General features: G+C 37.3%; 1 protein-coding gene and 1 pseudogene across 4 annotated transcripts in view; both read left to right on the forward strand.

Annotated features, from left to right (window-relative positions):
• The window catches only part of LOC105261241 (putative protein ZNF720), a 64,999-nt gene that overhangs the window by 10,494 nt on the left and 37,615 nt on the right, over nt 1-16,890 (forward strand). The window contains exon 5 of one of the 4 annotated variants that reach the window (XM_045047167.1): nt 10,820-11,972. The exons of the other annotated variants lie outside the window; for them this stretch is intronic. Within the exon in view, the coding sequence (XP_044903102.1) occupies nt 10,820-10,854 (35 nt within the window). The 3' untranslated portion in view covers nt 10,855-11,972. Of the gene's footprint in view, nt 1-10,819; nt 11,973-16,890 lie in introns of those variants that run through there. 4 annotated transcript variants of the gene reach the window in all.
• On the forward strand, nt 4,812-5,451 carry FELCATV1R-PS37 (vomeronasal 1 receptor felCatV1R-ps37 pseudogene; annotated as a pseudogene).

A 16,890-nucleotide genomic window follows, 5' to 3' on the forward strand; every position in this document is an offset into this window, starting at 1 on the left:
CATGGGTGGTGGGAACACCAAACACCTGCATTATTCAAGGGGTGCTTTTTAAGCTGTGGGGTGATATCACTAATAATCTCTTTTCCCAGTGGTCTTAAACCTCAAATTATTTGAACTTAATTTTCCCAAAGTTTACATATTATATCTTTTCTTCCTTTTTGTAAGTGCTGGGGCATTAGGTGCTTTTAAGAAGGATGATATAGGACTATTACTGAGAGTGTAGCTGAACAATTTCCGGATACTGCTGACTTGGAATCCATAATGTATAACCAGGCTGGCTGCAGGGGGTTTGAACTGACTCTAGCTCCACCTAATAGCAAACACACTAGAGAACAGCCCCACAGTCACAAGCAAATATAAGTTCTTCATAGGAATTCCCCAATCATCATTTGTATAAGAGTTCCCACTCTCAGTATATTTACCTTGTGCGTCCCTTAGAGAAGAGCCCCACAGAGTCTGCAATTCTCCCTTCATTTTTATTTGAATTGTGCATTCTAGATTTAGCTCAGGAACTCTGAAGCAGTTCAACCATGTGCCCCCAAAAGGCATCTGCCCCAATCCCTGCCATTCTCTCTGCCTGCACTCAATCTTGACCTCTCCATGTTACCCTCATGGCATATTGTGTACATTCTCCATTATCTATGAGCAGTAAATTATTTGATTTTGTTGTTATTGTTGTTGTTTGTTGATCCATGGCTCACAAAATAATACACGGGTTCTACTTAACAATTGTTTATTCAACAAAGTCACTACAAATATAAGACATATCTACAGAATTCTCAATCACTAGTCTTATCCTATGTGTTTTTTAGTTTTGTTTTGTTTTTGCTTGTGTGGTTTTGGTGAGCATACAGAACAGAGTTTTATGATTTTGATATGCCCAGAATGCAATATATTATATTAAGCTAAAGATGGATTTTGGAGTGACGGTACTAATTAGGAAGAAGTATGCATGTGTATATGTGTGTATGCAAACCTGTATCTTCAGAAGGAATGGGAATATTAGTTCAAATGAGGATATTTCAAATTTCAAAATTGATGATTTCCTGACAATCAAAAATGTTACAGATTTATAATGGGAATAATTCTCTCTACATTGTTTGTATTAAACTTATATCCCCTAAATCTCTGTGTATCTTGGTTTGAGAATCTCCCCATACAAATCCTGTCTTATCTACCTGCCTATTAGTCATGTAGGATCTACTCTGTTTTCATGTTCCAGTGTTCATGAACTGTTGCTTATATGACTTTCTCAGGGATTTTAAGATTATTTGCATGAAATTACATGGTGATCAAATGTTAATTTGAATATAGGAGTAATTCTACAGGGAGCATATTCCATGTAGTTTAACCGATACATTTCCTTCCTTTTCAATTGGAGAAGAACACTGAGTAAAATTTCTTTAGTTAATGTTCTTTTCCCTTCTTGGAAATGATACCATCCATGTTACTCACTTTAGTAGGACAATTTGATGAGGTGAAAACTTGGAGAGTCATGGGTTGTTTTCACATTTATTTCAAGGGAAAAAGACATGGACAGTGCTGAGAATTTAGTAGATGTTCTAAATGTAGGAAGAAAACAATATTCTATTAAGATTGGTGCAGTCCAAGATAAGAAATAAAAAACATCTAGGCTGAAGCATTGGCACAAGTTCTTTTTGTGGGGAAGGACATCTGTCCTAGGCTGCATGAGAGACTGAGTTATAGAAGGATACATTTTACTCATTTTCTTTACAAATCATCTCCAGTTCTTCTGTCTCCTCATCCCCATTCCACTGAAGTAGCCATCACAGTGTTTTTCTTTGCTGTGTTAAGGAGAATCTTCCCCTCCCATGTAAGCCCTGTAGGCACTTGTTTATTCTTAGTAGCTTGGAATTTTTAATTTTTTTAAGTTTATTTAATCATCTTGCGAAAGAGAGACAGAGAGACAGAGGGAAAGAGAAAGAATCCCAAGCAGAATCTGCACTGTCAGCCCAAAACCTGATGCGGAGCTCAAACTCACAAAATGTGAGATCATGACCTGAGCTGAAGTCCGATGCTAAACTGATGGAACCACCAGGTGTCTCTAGAATTTGTTAATATAATAGGAAATGGTCGGTAATTAGATAATTTGAGTCCATCTCTAATATTTAAATACCATTTTGTCACCACTTCCCTGGAAGAACAGAAAAAACACCATCAGTGGACCACAGGATTATTTCAGGCACTTGGTACTGAGAGAGTTATGAGGACAGATAAAACGTGAGGATAGTATACTTTGAGAGGAAGATAGATCTTACTAAAAGCAAATATGGAGAAGTCCTGAAAGGCAAGGAAGGACAGAGTAGGAGCCTCCCTTTGGTCACTGTAAGGTCTTAGGAAACTTCTTGTGACAGATATGTGGACTTGGGAACCAACATGGTGGTTTTCTGGGATTGAGGGAAGTCAGATCCTTTTTTCTTTATGATTTAATGAATTCTCCAGTGGTACTAAGGACTAGATGCTGTTGGATGCCATAGGTAACTGTAGTTTGACAGATCCAGATGTATGGGGGTTGATGGAGAGGGGATATTGGATGACTTAAACATTGTGGGCATAGCTTGAAGATGTCATATGACAAAGTTGATGTTGAAGAAAGCTGCTGGACACTAATAGTCAGAACCAGCAAGACCTGTGGGTAGTTCCCAAAAGCACTGACATTGCAGGTATATAAGCTCAACATAGGTCTGACCTGATGTTGATGAGTGACCTTCCAAGGATCCTGACCCACAGCTGGCAGAAACCTCCCTCACTTCCACTTGGCCCTGTGACAAGTTTAATCCTGTCTCTGAACTGTGTGCAGAGCACTGATTAGTCTGGAAGCAGGTCACCAGTCACCAATACTGAGCATATTTCTGCTCTAAACAGCCTACCCAGTTTTTAGGCTAGATGTCCCTATGCTGTTTCATGGCCTAGGCCGTCCTTACACCCATTTGGACCTGAGTGGAAAGAGAATGTCTATCAGTTGTAGAAACCAGTAAAATAAAATAGGGTAGCATGTTCTACTCCCATTTACATTTGTTCAATGGAAGGAGAAGAATTCATTTTCACTACCTGTTATGTTGGGGTATTGAGATTTGCCCAGTGATGTCTAATGTGAATAATTGCCAATTCAGTTTCTTCTGAGAAGTACTGAAGTGGGAACTACCTATGTCACCATCCTAATGATGTCAATCTGTCAGTTCTCTGTGATGAATGTTTTTATGTCTCATGAGCTAAAAAAGAAAGGTTTCCCTATATACATGTGTTTATATTTGTACATGTATACACACACACACATATATATATATGTTATATACATATTTATATTTATATATATTTATATATTTATATTTATATATACACATACACGCACACAGATATATGCATATATACATATATACACATAAGTATATATGTGTGTGTGTATTTATTTATATTTGGGGGGTATATATCTGTGTGTGTGTATGTATAAATACATACATATTGCTTGTTATCCATGAAGTAAAATATTGAGATAATGTAACTTAATATTGAAAATAACACTATTAGTATAATTACAAAATCCTTGTTTGTTAAAAATTATTTTATATGATATATTGCCTTGCTGGTTGTTTGGTTATGACTACATGGTTTTTGTTTGTCTTTTTTGTTTGTTTTTTTTCAATTTTATCCTGTTTTAGGTATAGTTCTAGGAAAATTCCAATGTACTATCTTCAAGCAAAGTTTAGTGTTACCAGGAACATAGTATTTGTTTATGTTAATATTCCAGTGAAGATATTGGGGTTTAGATTTACCACATTTGTTTTTCTTACATCTTATATACATTTTTTTAAATTTTTTGTTACCTGTGTTTTCTTGTATTCATATTCAGAAAATACTTCTACATATTCTATTTCTGTGGACATTGTGTACTCAGTAACATATTGCTTTAGATAGAAATTAAAGCATGCTTTTTTTGAAGCATGCTTTTAAAATCTAGTCACTGTGTAAAATTACTTTCTACATTTAGTATCAATTTGTCAGTATATATACGTTGATACTTATCTATTTACTTCTATTTTTTAATGGAGTTTTTTTTTTAAGTAAAGTCACATGTACAATTGATAAGTGAACATCTCAAGGGAATTTCACAAGCTGATCACATGTCTGTAAGCCACTGAGATCAAGAAACATAAATGTTTGTCCTCTGTACTTCCTTTTCATGATTAGTGGAGTTTTTTCCATCATTTTTAGAAATCTTCCTTTATATTGAGACCACAGAGTCACATTCCTTTTTCTTTTTCTAAAAATACCATTATCTTTACAATTTCAATAAGAAATGTATTAAAAATCCCTGTGTTGTGTGGTGTGTGTACTGACTGAGATTTTCTATTCTTTTCTTTTTCCCCCAACATGGCTAACAAACTACAATGTTAATGAATATGTTGTATTGTGCATTCTTTTCATTTGCTTGCATAAGTCATTTCTTGACATGGATTGACATCAGCGTGATCTTAGAACAGAGTTTTGTTGTTTCTCTGTCTTTTTCTACCTCTGGTGATGTTTAGAAATCTCACAAGATGACATACTCAATGTCAATTTTGATGTCAAAAGCCTTAAATGAACCTCTTTGCTTAGATCAATGCTTATTCTTCTATATCCATGACAGAATGACCTGCAAGGTCTTGACAATAGCAATAATTTCATGTCACAGACTCTAGCATATGTAGAATATTGGCAACCCAATTGCTCGTTTACCACTATCTCTCTCTTTACTGAGTGTACATTGATTTCTGGATTTTTTTTTTTTTTTTTTTTTTTTTTTTTTTTTTTTTTTTTTTTGCCAAAGAAATGAGTGTAGTCAACCCATTGGTCATTGTCTCTAAAGGAGTCTGAACCACAGTGAAAACTTTTGGTTGAAAAGATTTCTGCCATGATTTTTGATGCACAATTTCTGATATGTTTGTAGAACGGCCAGGGGTGTATCCATTGTGGTACAATGTGCATCTTTGGTGACTTCCAGACCATTCATATTAGCCCCATCAACCTGGTTGGAAGGAGCTTAAAGTAAAAGCTTCCAGATACATTGAGTTTTTAATTTTCCTCTGTACATCACTACAAAATGAGCAGCAAAACATCATGAAGGCAAATGTATTTTGGGTACTGTTCTGAATATCTGAAGAAAATCATATATTTGCTATATACAGCATTGTTACTATTTCTTGAGATCATGTTGTGACCTTATGAACTGGACCAGCATTTCTTTGATTTTCATCCAGTACAGGTAGAAGCAGTAGGTCAAGTGCATTCATAAGATCACTGTCTCTTCCATATCTTTATCTAGGTTCAGAGCCATCCACAGTATTTTTTCCTTGTGATCACCCCTCTGTTTGATTTCACAGTGTCCTCCACCTTTTATCTCTGTGTTGTACTTTTTAATATTCCCTATAGATGGTTGGTGAACACATGTCCTAATTCTGATCTGTTTTGCACTATCAGCCCTTTTATTGCAATGTGCCATGATTTCATGGTATCTAGGACCTGCTCTGCCTGGGTAAGGAATACAAAATTCTCTCATCTTATCAGATACATGTAAGTCCTATGCTTTTGCACAGTTCAGGTGTTTCTTCATCCATCTCCCTTAGAAAGTTCACTACAGAAATTCAAGGTAGACCATCATGGGTATTAGGATATCTTTACCTGGTTGAATGTAGTACCCACGGTGACATTGAAAAAGTGAATGCTACAGGTCACCTGATTTTTCTGCATTGAATCTTGCTGATCACAGTCTTGGAAAATGTTTCGTGGTGTAAATTGAATAGGTCTTATTCCAGATCCTGTGTCAGGTTAATGACAGAATTAGTGCTTGATGAGGTGGTGTACACATGGGAAAATTATGCAGGAGCCAAAGCAAGGTCAAACTGGTGGATATTGCTGAGAGATTCTTCTCTATGAATTTAAGTTTCTCTAAGGGTTATGTATAGAAACATTGAAAGTTCTTATTTTAATTTTTTTTAACATTCATTTTTGAATGGCAGAGAGGACAGAACGTGAATGGGGGAGGGGCAGAGAGAGACACACAAAGAAACAGAAGCAGGCTCCAGGCTCTGAGCTATCAGCACAGAGCCCAATGCGGGGCTCGAACTCATGGACTGCAAGATCATGACCTGAGCCGAAATCGGCCACTTAACCAACTGAGCCACCCAGGGTGCCCTGAAAGTTCTTATTTTAATGTCATTCCAGTTGTGTGTGTGTGTGTGTGTGTGTGTGTGTGTGTGTGTGTGTGTGTACATGTACATATATATGTAAATTTTTGGAATATAATGGTAGCATCTTGCTCTTGGATGGAGGACAGATTTGTTTCTTGGGTATGAAAACACATGTCTCCTTCCACAGCAATGTTCAAGCAGATATGCTAGATGTTCATTTAAGATACTAGGGTTTCCTATGCTCAGGGTCTCACAGATGTAACACAAACCCACTGCATGTGCAGCATCTACCCATAGGAATTGAAGGTGGGGGCTGAGAAGTGAAATTAAAGTGATCAAGAAGTTGAAGGTGTTTGCTGTGTTGTGACCCATAAGATCCTTAGATTCCGATCTAGGAATTTCCTGTCTTCAGCCAGGATTGGAAAATTGTTACAAACCAACTTGTTACATCATGGAATGTGTGCAACCTTGGAATTTTTATAGTTCTTGAGATTATGTGTGGACTTGGTTCAAAACAAAGTCAATATTCATGGGTATATTTCTCCTCTTGTTTCTGTGTTTTGTTGTTTAGTTGTACATAGAAGTTAAATCATATGGTATTAGTCTATCTTTGACTTATGTCACATAGCATAATACTTTCTAGGTCTATCTACATTGTCACAAATGGCAAGAAAGGACAACAAAGGTAGAAACAGCTATAAATATCTCTGATTGACTTTAATAAAGCCCCTTGGAAGTATGAGCATGATACCTTGCTTACAAAGTTCCCAACAGCCTTAGCAGGTGAATCAAAAACTTCATTTCCTAGGGGTGCCTGGGTGGCTCAGTTGATTGAGCATCCGACTTAGGCTCAGGTCATGATCTCACAATTCGTGGGTTTGAGCCCTGCATCAGGCTCTGGGCTGACTGCTCTTGATCAGAGCCTGGAGCCTGCTTCAAATTGTGTCTCCTTCTCTCTCTGCCCCTCCCCCACTCATGATTTGTCTCACTCTGTTTCTCAAAAATAAATGAATGTTAAAAAAAAATTCATTTCCTAAAAGCTTCAATAATGCTTGGATATTTTGGAGACCTCAAGAATACAGGAATTCACCCAAATCTATAGGTATTGCAGACAAAGTCTGATGGCAAGTATTTGGCTTGTTTTATACACTTGAAAGGCTATTAATAGTTCAATCTAGTGATTCCTCAAGAAAAATTCCAGTAAAGCTGGTTTTAAAGAATCTATAGATAAAAGCTCTATACTTGCTGCACTCATGAAAATAAACAGGCTGAGTTTTGTTTTGTTTTTTTCTTAAAATACACTTAGTTTGCAATCAAATTAGTGTCAATTTGGCTCTGGTAAAAAATGAGGGTGACTAGAGTGAAAAAAATTTTTAATAATCCATCTTTGTAGGTATTTCATTTTAATACTATTCATCATAACCTGGACCAGATCCTGATTTCTTCTAGTGTCCTCCAATACCTGGCTAGAAATTCTGCAAGTAACACATTTATTAAATGTTTGTTTATTGATTTTGAGAGGGAGCATGAGTGAGGGAGGAGGAGGAGGAGAGAGAGAAAGAGAGAGAGAGAAAGGAAGAATCCCAAACAGGCTGCACACTGTCAATCAGGGCAAAGTCCAAAAGGGGGCTCAATCCAAGGAACAGCTAGGTGAAGACCTGAACCAAAATCAATAGCCAGACATTTAATAGGCTTGGCCACCCAGATGCCCCTCTCCCCAAAGTAATATTTTTATTTGTCTGCTACCTTCCTGACTTGAAATCATTTGAAAACTAAAACTGCCTCTTTTCCTGAAGCTCTGCAAACTTAATATAAGTGATTTGATGTAAAGAAATTGTCGTAATAGCTCATGTATAGGCAATCTTAGTGCTGTGGTTCTATGGGCCACTGAAAAGATTGCCAGAAGTGTTTGCACTATAATACAGGAAGATCTGTCAGGTTGTCCCTACCTGCCCTACTGTATCTGAAGATGATTCAAGTCTGACATCTAGACGTCTGTGCCACTAGCCACCCTTAGAAGTCAGAAACTGATTTAATAATTGATCTAAATATGAAGCATAGTTTTTACTTTGTTTTCATATAAATGCCTCATTTAATAACATTACTTGAACCACAGAACTAACTTTGACAATATACTTGTGTTGTTGCCTCCTAAAATGATTTTGACTAAACTGATCAGTCAAGACTAAACTGCTGGATCAATGACATGAGACTGTCACATCAACTTTTAATATCAGAAACTCCTCGGGAAGTTTCTATGGGGGAACTGATGGGTTTAGGACAGTCTTTCCACCTCTAATCCCCACATTGTGCTACTTGGTCCTGTGGATAATTGGAGATGAAGAAAGTTGAGAACCTACAGGTTAGAAAGAACGTTTCCCCCTTTGTTAACCACACAGAAGAATCTATATTGGGGGTCCTCCCAGAATAAGAGTTATTAACAGAGCCAAAGCTTATCTCAGTGACCCATCTGTAAGGTAGGACAAACATCTATTTACCAAATATGTGCTTTTCTTATCCCTCTGTGAAAAGCATTAATTTCCTACAAAGAGCCAGACTCCTACCCATAGTTCACCATTATATTTGTACATCATCTTTCCAGCCAGTCTTTAGAATTGCATGTTTATGTGGATTTCCTGTACATACACCTATTAAATTTGATTTTCTCCTGTCAGTCTGTCTCATGGCAATTTGATTCCAATCCAGTTAGAAGGACCTTCAAGACAACAAAAATTCTTGTTCTCTGACAGAGAATTTGACTTAAATGCCTCATTTCTTGGCATCCCATTTCAAGTATAAAAAGTATAAAAAGATGCTGGAGCAATAGGACGTACTTGTAGAGGAGCTGATATTTTTGAACTCAGTTTTTGTCACTATTTCAGAAGGTTCCTTATTTATTTCCTGTGTGGATACTATGTAGTTTTCTTGAAAAACTTCTAAGTAGCAGTCAAAATATGTATTCCATTCAATTTAATATCGAGGTTTAATATAGATGGTTCTCTGGAAGTGGATGCATAAATGTACAAATTAAGTATTTCAAGGCCACTTGAGCATTAAAATCCTTAGTATAATTTCCTATTTACTTAGATACTTGCAAATATGTCATCCATGTGTGTTAAACATGAATCCCACCAGATTGTTGGAAGATGGTTCTCCATCCTTTTCCCCATTGTGATGGTTTATTTTGATTCCTAGTGGGCTTAAATGCTCAGCACCACCTAAGGGATTTTAGCTGTGAATGAATGTGCTACTTAGAATGACCTTGCTCCCTCAGGTGTCATCCTGGAGTTTGTTGATTGTATTTTGTGTCTTGGTTTTCTCTGGACTTAACCTGCCTAAATTCAAAGTGCTCAGGATGTTAAGGGACTCATTCTTCAGTTCTTCCTTTGAGAGACCAACTAAATTATTTGTGTTGTGAATGGGAATTCCGGTAATGGCTGCTGGGTGCTATTCACTCTGTCCCTGTCTAATGAAGGAACTAATGTCCTTTGTCTTTGGATTCATTCAGAATCTCATGTACAGAATGCATCAAGCATTTACATTGAAAACACTATGAAGAATTTTAAGTTTCTAAGAGGAAGAGTCATTTCTGACACAGACCTGGAATATGTGCTTTTCCTGACTCTACAGTATATTGGGCCATGCAGTATTACAAAGGAAAATGATCATCCTTTATTAGAGTCCTAACTGAACACCGTCCATTATGTAACATGCAGCCTAATGGGCTGCAGGTGGGGAACTAGATCAGAAACAGTTCCGCATTGGCAGCCAAGAAACAAACAACACACACACAGAATCAGAACCAGAAAAGATCTCAAGTTCTGAAAACTGTTATAACCAGAAATGGACTAGTCCTAGGGAAAATGAGTTTATGATGAAAGCCAACCAAATAATTAAGAAATTTCTCTGGTGTCATCACATGCTGTTATTTACCAAGAGAGGTCTTCCCAGCTAGATAACTTATTTCTCTCACTGCAAAATGAAAGCACTGTAGTCAAGAGTCATTACGGGGGCTCCTGGGTGGCTCAGTCAGTTAAGTGTCTGACTTCGGCTCAGGTCATGATCTTGTGGTTTGTGAGTTTGAGCCCTGCGTCGGGCTCTGTGCTGACAGCTCAGAGCCTGGAACCTGCTTCAGATTCTGTGTCTCCTTCTCTCTCTGCCCCTCCCCTACTCACTGTCTGTCTCTCAATAATAAATACATGTTTAAAAATTTTTTTAAATAAATAATAAGAGTCATTACACATTTTCCTCATAATCTTCTTAAAGGTGACTTTTTCATATGCTCAGTCTTTTAAAACTAACCGTTTGTAGGGTGCCTGGGTGGCACATTCTGTTAAGTTTGTGACTCTTGGTTTTGACTCTGGTCATGATCTCACAGTTTCATGAGTTTGAGCCCCAGAGGGGCTCTGCACTGGCAGCTTGGGATTCTTTCTCTTGCTTTCAACCCCTCCCCAACTTGCACTCTCTCTGTCTCTCTCAAAATAAATAACCTCTAAAAAATTATAAAAATAAAAATAAACTAACCTTGTATGTGTGTGTGTTCATGACAGCTTAATTCTAAATTTTATCCTGTGTCTTTAATATAGAACAATTGATTTTGACATGAATTTTCCTTACATATATATTTGTAGGTGAAGACCAAATGCACAAAGTCTTGGACAGGTGATGGGTGATGTGTCTATATCAGAAAAAATGTAAAAGGGTCACAAATCCTACAACCCTAAAAAACTCCTCGCTTTATAAATGCAATACTTCTTGCTCTCTATATAATGGGATATATTAAAAGAACGATGTGTATATTCAGTATGTCAGCATTTCCTAGTAATTTCTCTTGAATCCATTTTTTATACCAGATATTGTACAGTTTAGCAACTTCTCTTCAGGCCAATACTGTCCAGACTGTATAAAGTTATAATATAAATTTTTAAAACTCATCATTCTTCTGTATTTAAGAGCTAAGCACATACATGCTTGTGTAGGGCTCAGATTTGAAATATATTTCTTTTGAATATTTGAGAAAATGGGAAGTCCTTTCCAGAAAATCTAAGAGACAATAATCCTAGCTTACTGACACTAAGGAAAAAGGACCTCATTCACTCCTTCATGCAGTGATTTACTGGTCCCTAGTGATTTCCAAATTGGGTGACTGTAGTAAGCTATCTAAGCTGGAACTTCTGAAAGTCAGCCCTGGAATCCATATTTGTTTTGTGTTCTCTATCAGCAAGAACGATAAATTCGATGCTTTAAAATAGGATGTGTCAGAGGCTTTCTCTAGTGACTGAGCAAAATGATGTCTCCCTTTACTGTTACCCGTTTTCACTATATGTGCTTTATATATCTAATATTTATTTCATTACAAATTAAATTCTTGTTCCTTCATCTATATAATCACAAGTCTAATATTGTATTGATGTACAAATCAAATTGTGTAATAAAAATCTCACTAGATTTAGGCAGATTAGAAAATGTTATGTTACAAAAAAACATTTACAGTTGGAATTCAGACCTCCATTGTACTTCATTGCCTTATTATTAGAATAAGGTGAATTTGAACACTTGTATTGTCCTCAGCTTATCACAAATAATAGAAATGGTGTGCACTTGTGGGCTAAGGTGAAACTGAAAGAGAAAAGAAATATTATAGTAGATACCTCAAAAATAAAAACAGCAAAAGTGCCATAGGCCAACAAGGTCTGGTCAGCTGCTGGATGGGACCTTGAGATGTCTCCACTAGCCAGGGGCAAACAAATCATTGGCAGAACATCCACATGGGACTGAGTTCCCTTTCTTTCATAAACTTTCTGTACTTTTCAGCGTACAGATCTTTTACATCTTTGGTTAGGTTTACTCCTAGGTATCTTATGGTTTTTGGTGCCATTGGAAATGGGATTGATTTCTTGGTATCTTTCCTGCTGCTTCAATATCAGTGTATTGAAATGCAACTTATTTCTGTACATTGATTTTATATCTTGAAACTTTAATGAATTCATGTATCAGTATTTTGGTGGAGTCTTTCGGATTTTCAATGGAAAGTATCATGTCATCTGCAAAAAGTGAAAGCTTGACTTCTTTCTTGCCAATTTGGATGCCTTTTATTTATTTTTATTTTCTGACTGCTGAGGTTAAGACTTCCAGTACTATGTTGAGCAAAAGTGGTGGAGTGGACACCCCCATTACAATCCTGATCTTAGGGAGAAAGCTCAGTTTTTCCACCTTGAGGATGATATTGGCTGTGGGCTTTTCATAGATGGCTTTGTGATGTTAAGGTATGTTCTATCACTACTTTCTTGAGGGTTTTTTTTTTATTTTTATTTTTTAACATTTACTTATTTTTTTTTTGCATTTTTATTTTTTTTATTTTTATTTTTTATATATGAAATTTATTGACAAATTGGTTTCCATACAACACCCAGTGCTCATCCCAAAAGGTGCCCTCCTCAATACCCATCACCCACCCTCTCCTCCCTCCCACCCCCCATCAACCCTCAGTTTGTTCTCAGTTTTTAACAGTCTCTTATGCTTTGGCTCTCTCCCACTCTAACCTCTTTGGTTTTTTTTTTTCCTTCCCCTCCCCCATGGGTTCCTGTTAAGTTTCTCAGGATCCACATAAGAGTGAAACCATATGGTATCTGTCTTTCTCTGTATGGCTTATTTCACTTAGCATCACACTCTCCAGTTCCATCCACATTGCTACAAAAGGCCATATTTCATTCTTTCTCATTGCCACATAATATTCCATTGTGCATATAAACCACAATTTTTTTATCCATTCATCAGTTGATGGACATTTAGGCTCTTTCCATAATTTGGCTATTGTTGAGAGTGCTGCTATGAACATTGGGGTACAAGTGGCCCTATGCATCGGTACTCCTGTATCCCTTGGATAAATTCCTAGCAGTGCTATTGCTGGGTCATAGGGTAGGTCTATTTTTAATTTTCTGAGGAACCTCCACACTGCTTTCCAGAGCGGCTGCACCAATTTGCATCCCCACCAACAGTGCAAGAGGGTTCCGTTTCTCCATATCCTCTCCAGCATCTATAGTCTCCTGATTTGTTCATTTTGGCCACTCTGACTAGCGTGAGGTGATACCTGAGTGTGGTTTTGATTTGTATTTCCCTGATGAGGAGTGACGTTGAGCATCTTTTCATGTGCCTGTTGGCCATCCGGATGTCTTCTTTAGAGAAGTGTCTATTCATGTTTTCTGCCCATTTCTTCACTGGATTTTTTGGTTTTCGGGTGAGGAGTTTGGTGAGCTCTTTATAGATTTTGGATACTAGCCCTTTGTCCGATATGTCATTTGCGAATATCTTTTCCCATTCCGTTGGTTGCCTTTTAGTTTTGTTGGTTGTTTCCTTTGCTGTGCAGAAGCTTTTTATCTTCATAAGGTCCCAGTAATTCACTTTTGCTTTTAATTCCCTTGCCTTTGGGGATGTGTCGAGTAAGAGATTGCTACGGCTGAGGTCAGAGAGGTCTTTTCCTGCTTTCTCCTCTAAGGTTTTGATGGTTTCCTGTCTCACATTCAGGTCCTTTATCCATTTTGAGTTTATTTTTGTGAATGGTGTGAGAAAGTGGTCTAGTTTCAATCTTCTGCATGTTGCTGTCCAGTTCTCCCAGCACCATTTGTTAAAGAGACTGTCTTTTTTCCATTGGATGTTCTTTCCTGCTTTGTCAAAGATTAGTTGGCCATACCTTTATGGGTCTAGTTCTGGGGTTTCTATTCTATTCCATTGGTCTATGTGTCTGTTTTTGTGCCAATACCATGCTGTCTTGATGATGACAGCTTTGTAGTAGAGGCTAAAGTCTGGGATTGTGATGCCTCCTGCTTTGGTCTTCTTCTTCAAAATTCCTTTGGCTATTCGGGGCCTTTTGTGGTTCCATATGAATTTTAGGATTGCTTGTTCTAGTTTCGAGAAGAATGCTGGTGCAATTTTGATTGGGATTGCATTGAATGTGTAGATAGCTTTGGGCAGTATTGACATTTTGACAATATTTATTTTTCCAATCCATGAGTAGGGAATGTCTTTCCATTTCTTTAAATCTTCTTCAATTTCCTTCATCAGCTTTCTATAGTTTTCAGCATACAGATCCTTTACATCTTTGGTTAGATTTATTCCTAGGTATTTTATGCTTCTTGGTGCAATTGTGAATGGGATCAGTTTCTTTATTTGTCTTTCTGTTGCTTCATTGTTAGTGTATAAGAATGCAACTGATTTCTGTACATTGATTTTGTATCCTACAACTTTGCTGAATTCCTGTATCAGTTCTAGCAGACTTTTGGTGGAGTCAATCGGATTTTCCATGTATAATATCATGTCATCTGCAAAAAGCGAAAGCTTGACTTCATCTTTGCCAATTTTGATGCCTTTGATTTCCTGTTGTTGTCTGATTGCTGATGCTAGAACTTCCAACACTATGTTAAACAGCAGCGGTGAGAGTGGGCATCCTTGTCGTGTTCCTGATCTCAGGGGAAAAGCTCTCAGTTTTTCCCCGTTGAGGATGATGTTAGCTGTGGGCTTTTCATAAATGGCTTTTATGATCTTTAAGTATGTTCCTTCTATCCCGACTTTCTCAAGGGTTTTTATTAAGAAAGGGTGCTGGATTTTGTCAAAGGCCTTTTCTGCATCGATTGACAGGATCATATGGTTCTTCTCTTTTTTTTTTGTTAATGTGATGTATCACATTGATTGATTTGGGAATGTTGAACCAGCCCTGCATCCCAGGAATGAATCCCACTTGATCATGGTGAATAATTCTTTTTATATGCCGTTGAATTCGATTTGCTAGTATCTTATTGAGAATTTTTGCATCCATATTCATCAGGGATATTGGCCTGTAGTTCTCTTTTTTTACCGGGTCTCTGTCTGGTTTAGGAATCAAAGTAATACTGGCTTCATAGAATGAGTCTGGAAGTTTCCCTTCCCTTTCTATTTCTTGGAATAGCTTGAGAAGGATAGGTATTATCTCTGCTTTAAACGTCTGGTAGAACTCCCCTGGGAAGCCATCTGGTCCTGGACTCTTATTTGTTGGGAGATTTTTGATAACCGATTCAATCTCTTCGCTGTTTATGGGTCTGTTCAAGCTTTCTATTTCCTCCTGATTGAGTTTTGGAAGAGTGTGGGTGTTCAGGAATTTGTCCATTTCTTCCAGGTTGTCCAATTTGTTGGCATATAATTTTTCATAGTATTCCCTGATAATTGTTTGTATCTCTGAGGGATTGGTTGTAATAATTCCATTTTCATTCATGATTTTATCTATTTGGGTCATCTCCCTTTTCTTTTTGAGAAGCCTGGCTAGAGGTTTGTCAATTTTGTTTATTTTTTCAAAAAACCAACTCTTGGTTTCGTTGATCTGCTCTACAGTTTTTTTAGATTCTATATTGTTTATTTCTGCTCTGATCTTTATTATTTCTCTTCTTCTGCTGGGTTTAGGCTGCCTTTGCTGTTCTGCTTCTAGTTCCTTTAGGTGTGCTGTTAGATTTTGTATTTGGGATTTTTCTTGTTGCTTGAGATAGGCCTGGATTGCAATGTATTTTCCTCTCAGGACTGCCTTCGCTGCATCCCAAAGCGTTTGGATTGTTGTATTTTCATTTTTGTTTGTTTCCATATATTTTTTAATTTCTTCTCTAATTGCCTGGTTGACCCACTCATTTGTTAGTAGGGTGTTCTTTAACCTCCATGCCTTTGGAGGTTTTCCAGACTTTTTTCTGTGGTTGATTTCAAGCTTCATAGCATTGTGGTCTGAAAGTATGCATGGTATAATTTCAATTCTTGTAAACTTATGAAGGGCTGTTTTGTGACCCAGTATATGATCTATCTTGGAGAATGTTCCATGTGCACTCGAGAAGAAAGTATATTCTGTTGCTTTGGGATGCAGAGTTCTAAATATATCTGTCAAGTCCATCTGATCCAATGTCTCATTCAGGGCCCTTGTTTCTTTATTGACCGTGTGTCTAGATGATCTATCCATTTCTGTAATGGGGTGTTAAAGTCCCCTGCAATTACCACATTCTTATCAATAAGGTTGCTTATGTTTATGAGTAATTGTTTTATATATTTGGAGGCTCCGGTATTCGGCGCATAGACATTTTTAATGTTAGCTCTTCCTGATGGATAGACCCTGTAACTATTATATAATGTCCTTCTTCATCTCTTGTTACAGCCTTTAATTTAAAGTCTAGTTTGTCTGATATAAGTAGGGCTACTCCAGCTTTCTTTTGGCTTCCAGTCACATGATAAATAGTTCTCCATCCCCTCACTCTCAATCTAAAGGTGTCCTCAGGTCTAAAATGAGTCTCTTGTAGACAGCAAATAGATGGGTCTTGTTTTTTTATCCATTCTGATACCCTATGTCTTTTGGTTGGCGCATTTAATCCATTTACATTCAGTGTTGTTATAGAAAGATACGGGTTTAGAGTCATTGTGATGTCTGTGTGTTTTATGCTTGTAGTAATGTCTCTGGGACTTTGTCTCACAGGGTCCCCCTTAGGATCTCTTGTAGGGCTGGTTTAGTGGTGACAAATTCCTTCAGTTTTTGTTTGTTTGGGAAGACCTTTATCTCTCCTTCTATTCTAAATGACAGACTTGCTGGATAAAGGATTCTCGGCTGCATATTTTTTCTGTCTAGCACCCTGAAAATCTCGTGCCAATTCTTTCTGGCCTGCCAAGTTTCAAAAGAGAGATCAGTCACGAGTCTTATAGGTCT

The sequence above is a fragment of the Felis catus genome, chromosome E2 (genome assembly GCF_018350175.1).
Source record: "Felis catus isolate Fca126 chromosome E2, F.catus_Fca126_mat1.0, whole genome shotgun sequence".
Classification (NCBI taxonomy): domain Eukaryota; kingdom Metazoa; phylum Chordata; class Mammalia; order Carnivora; family Felidae; genus Felis; species Felis catus.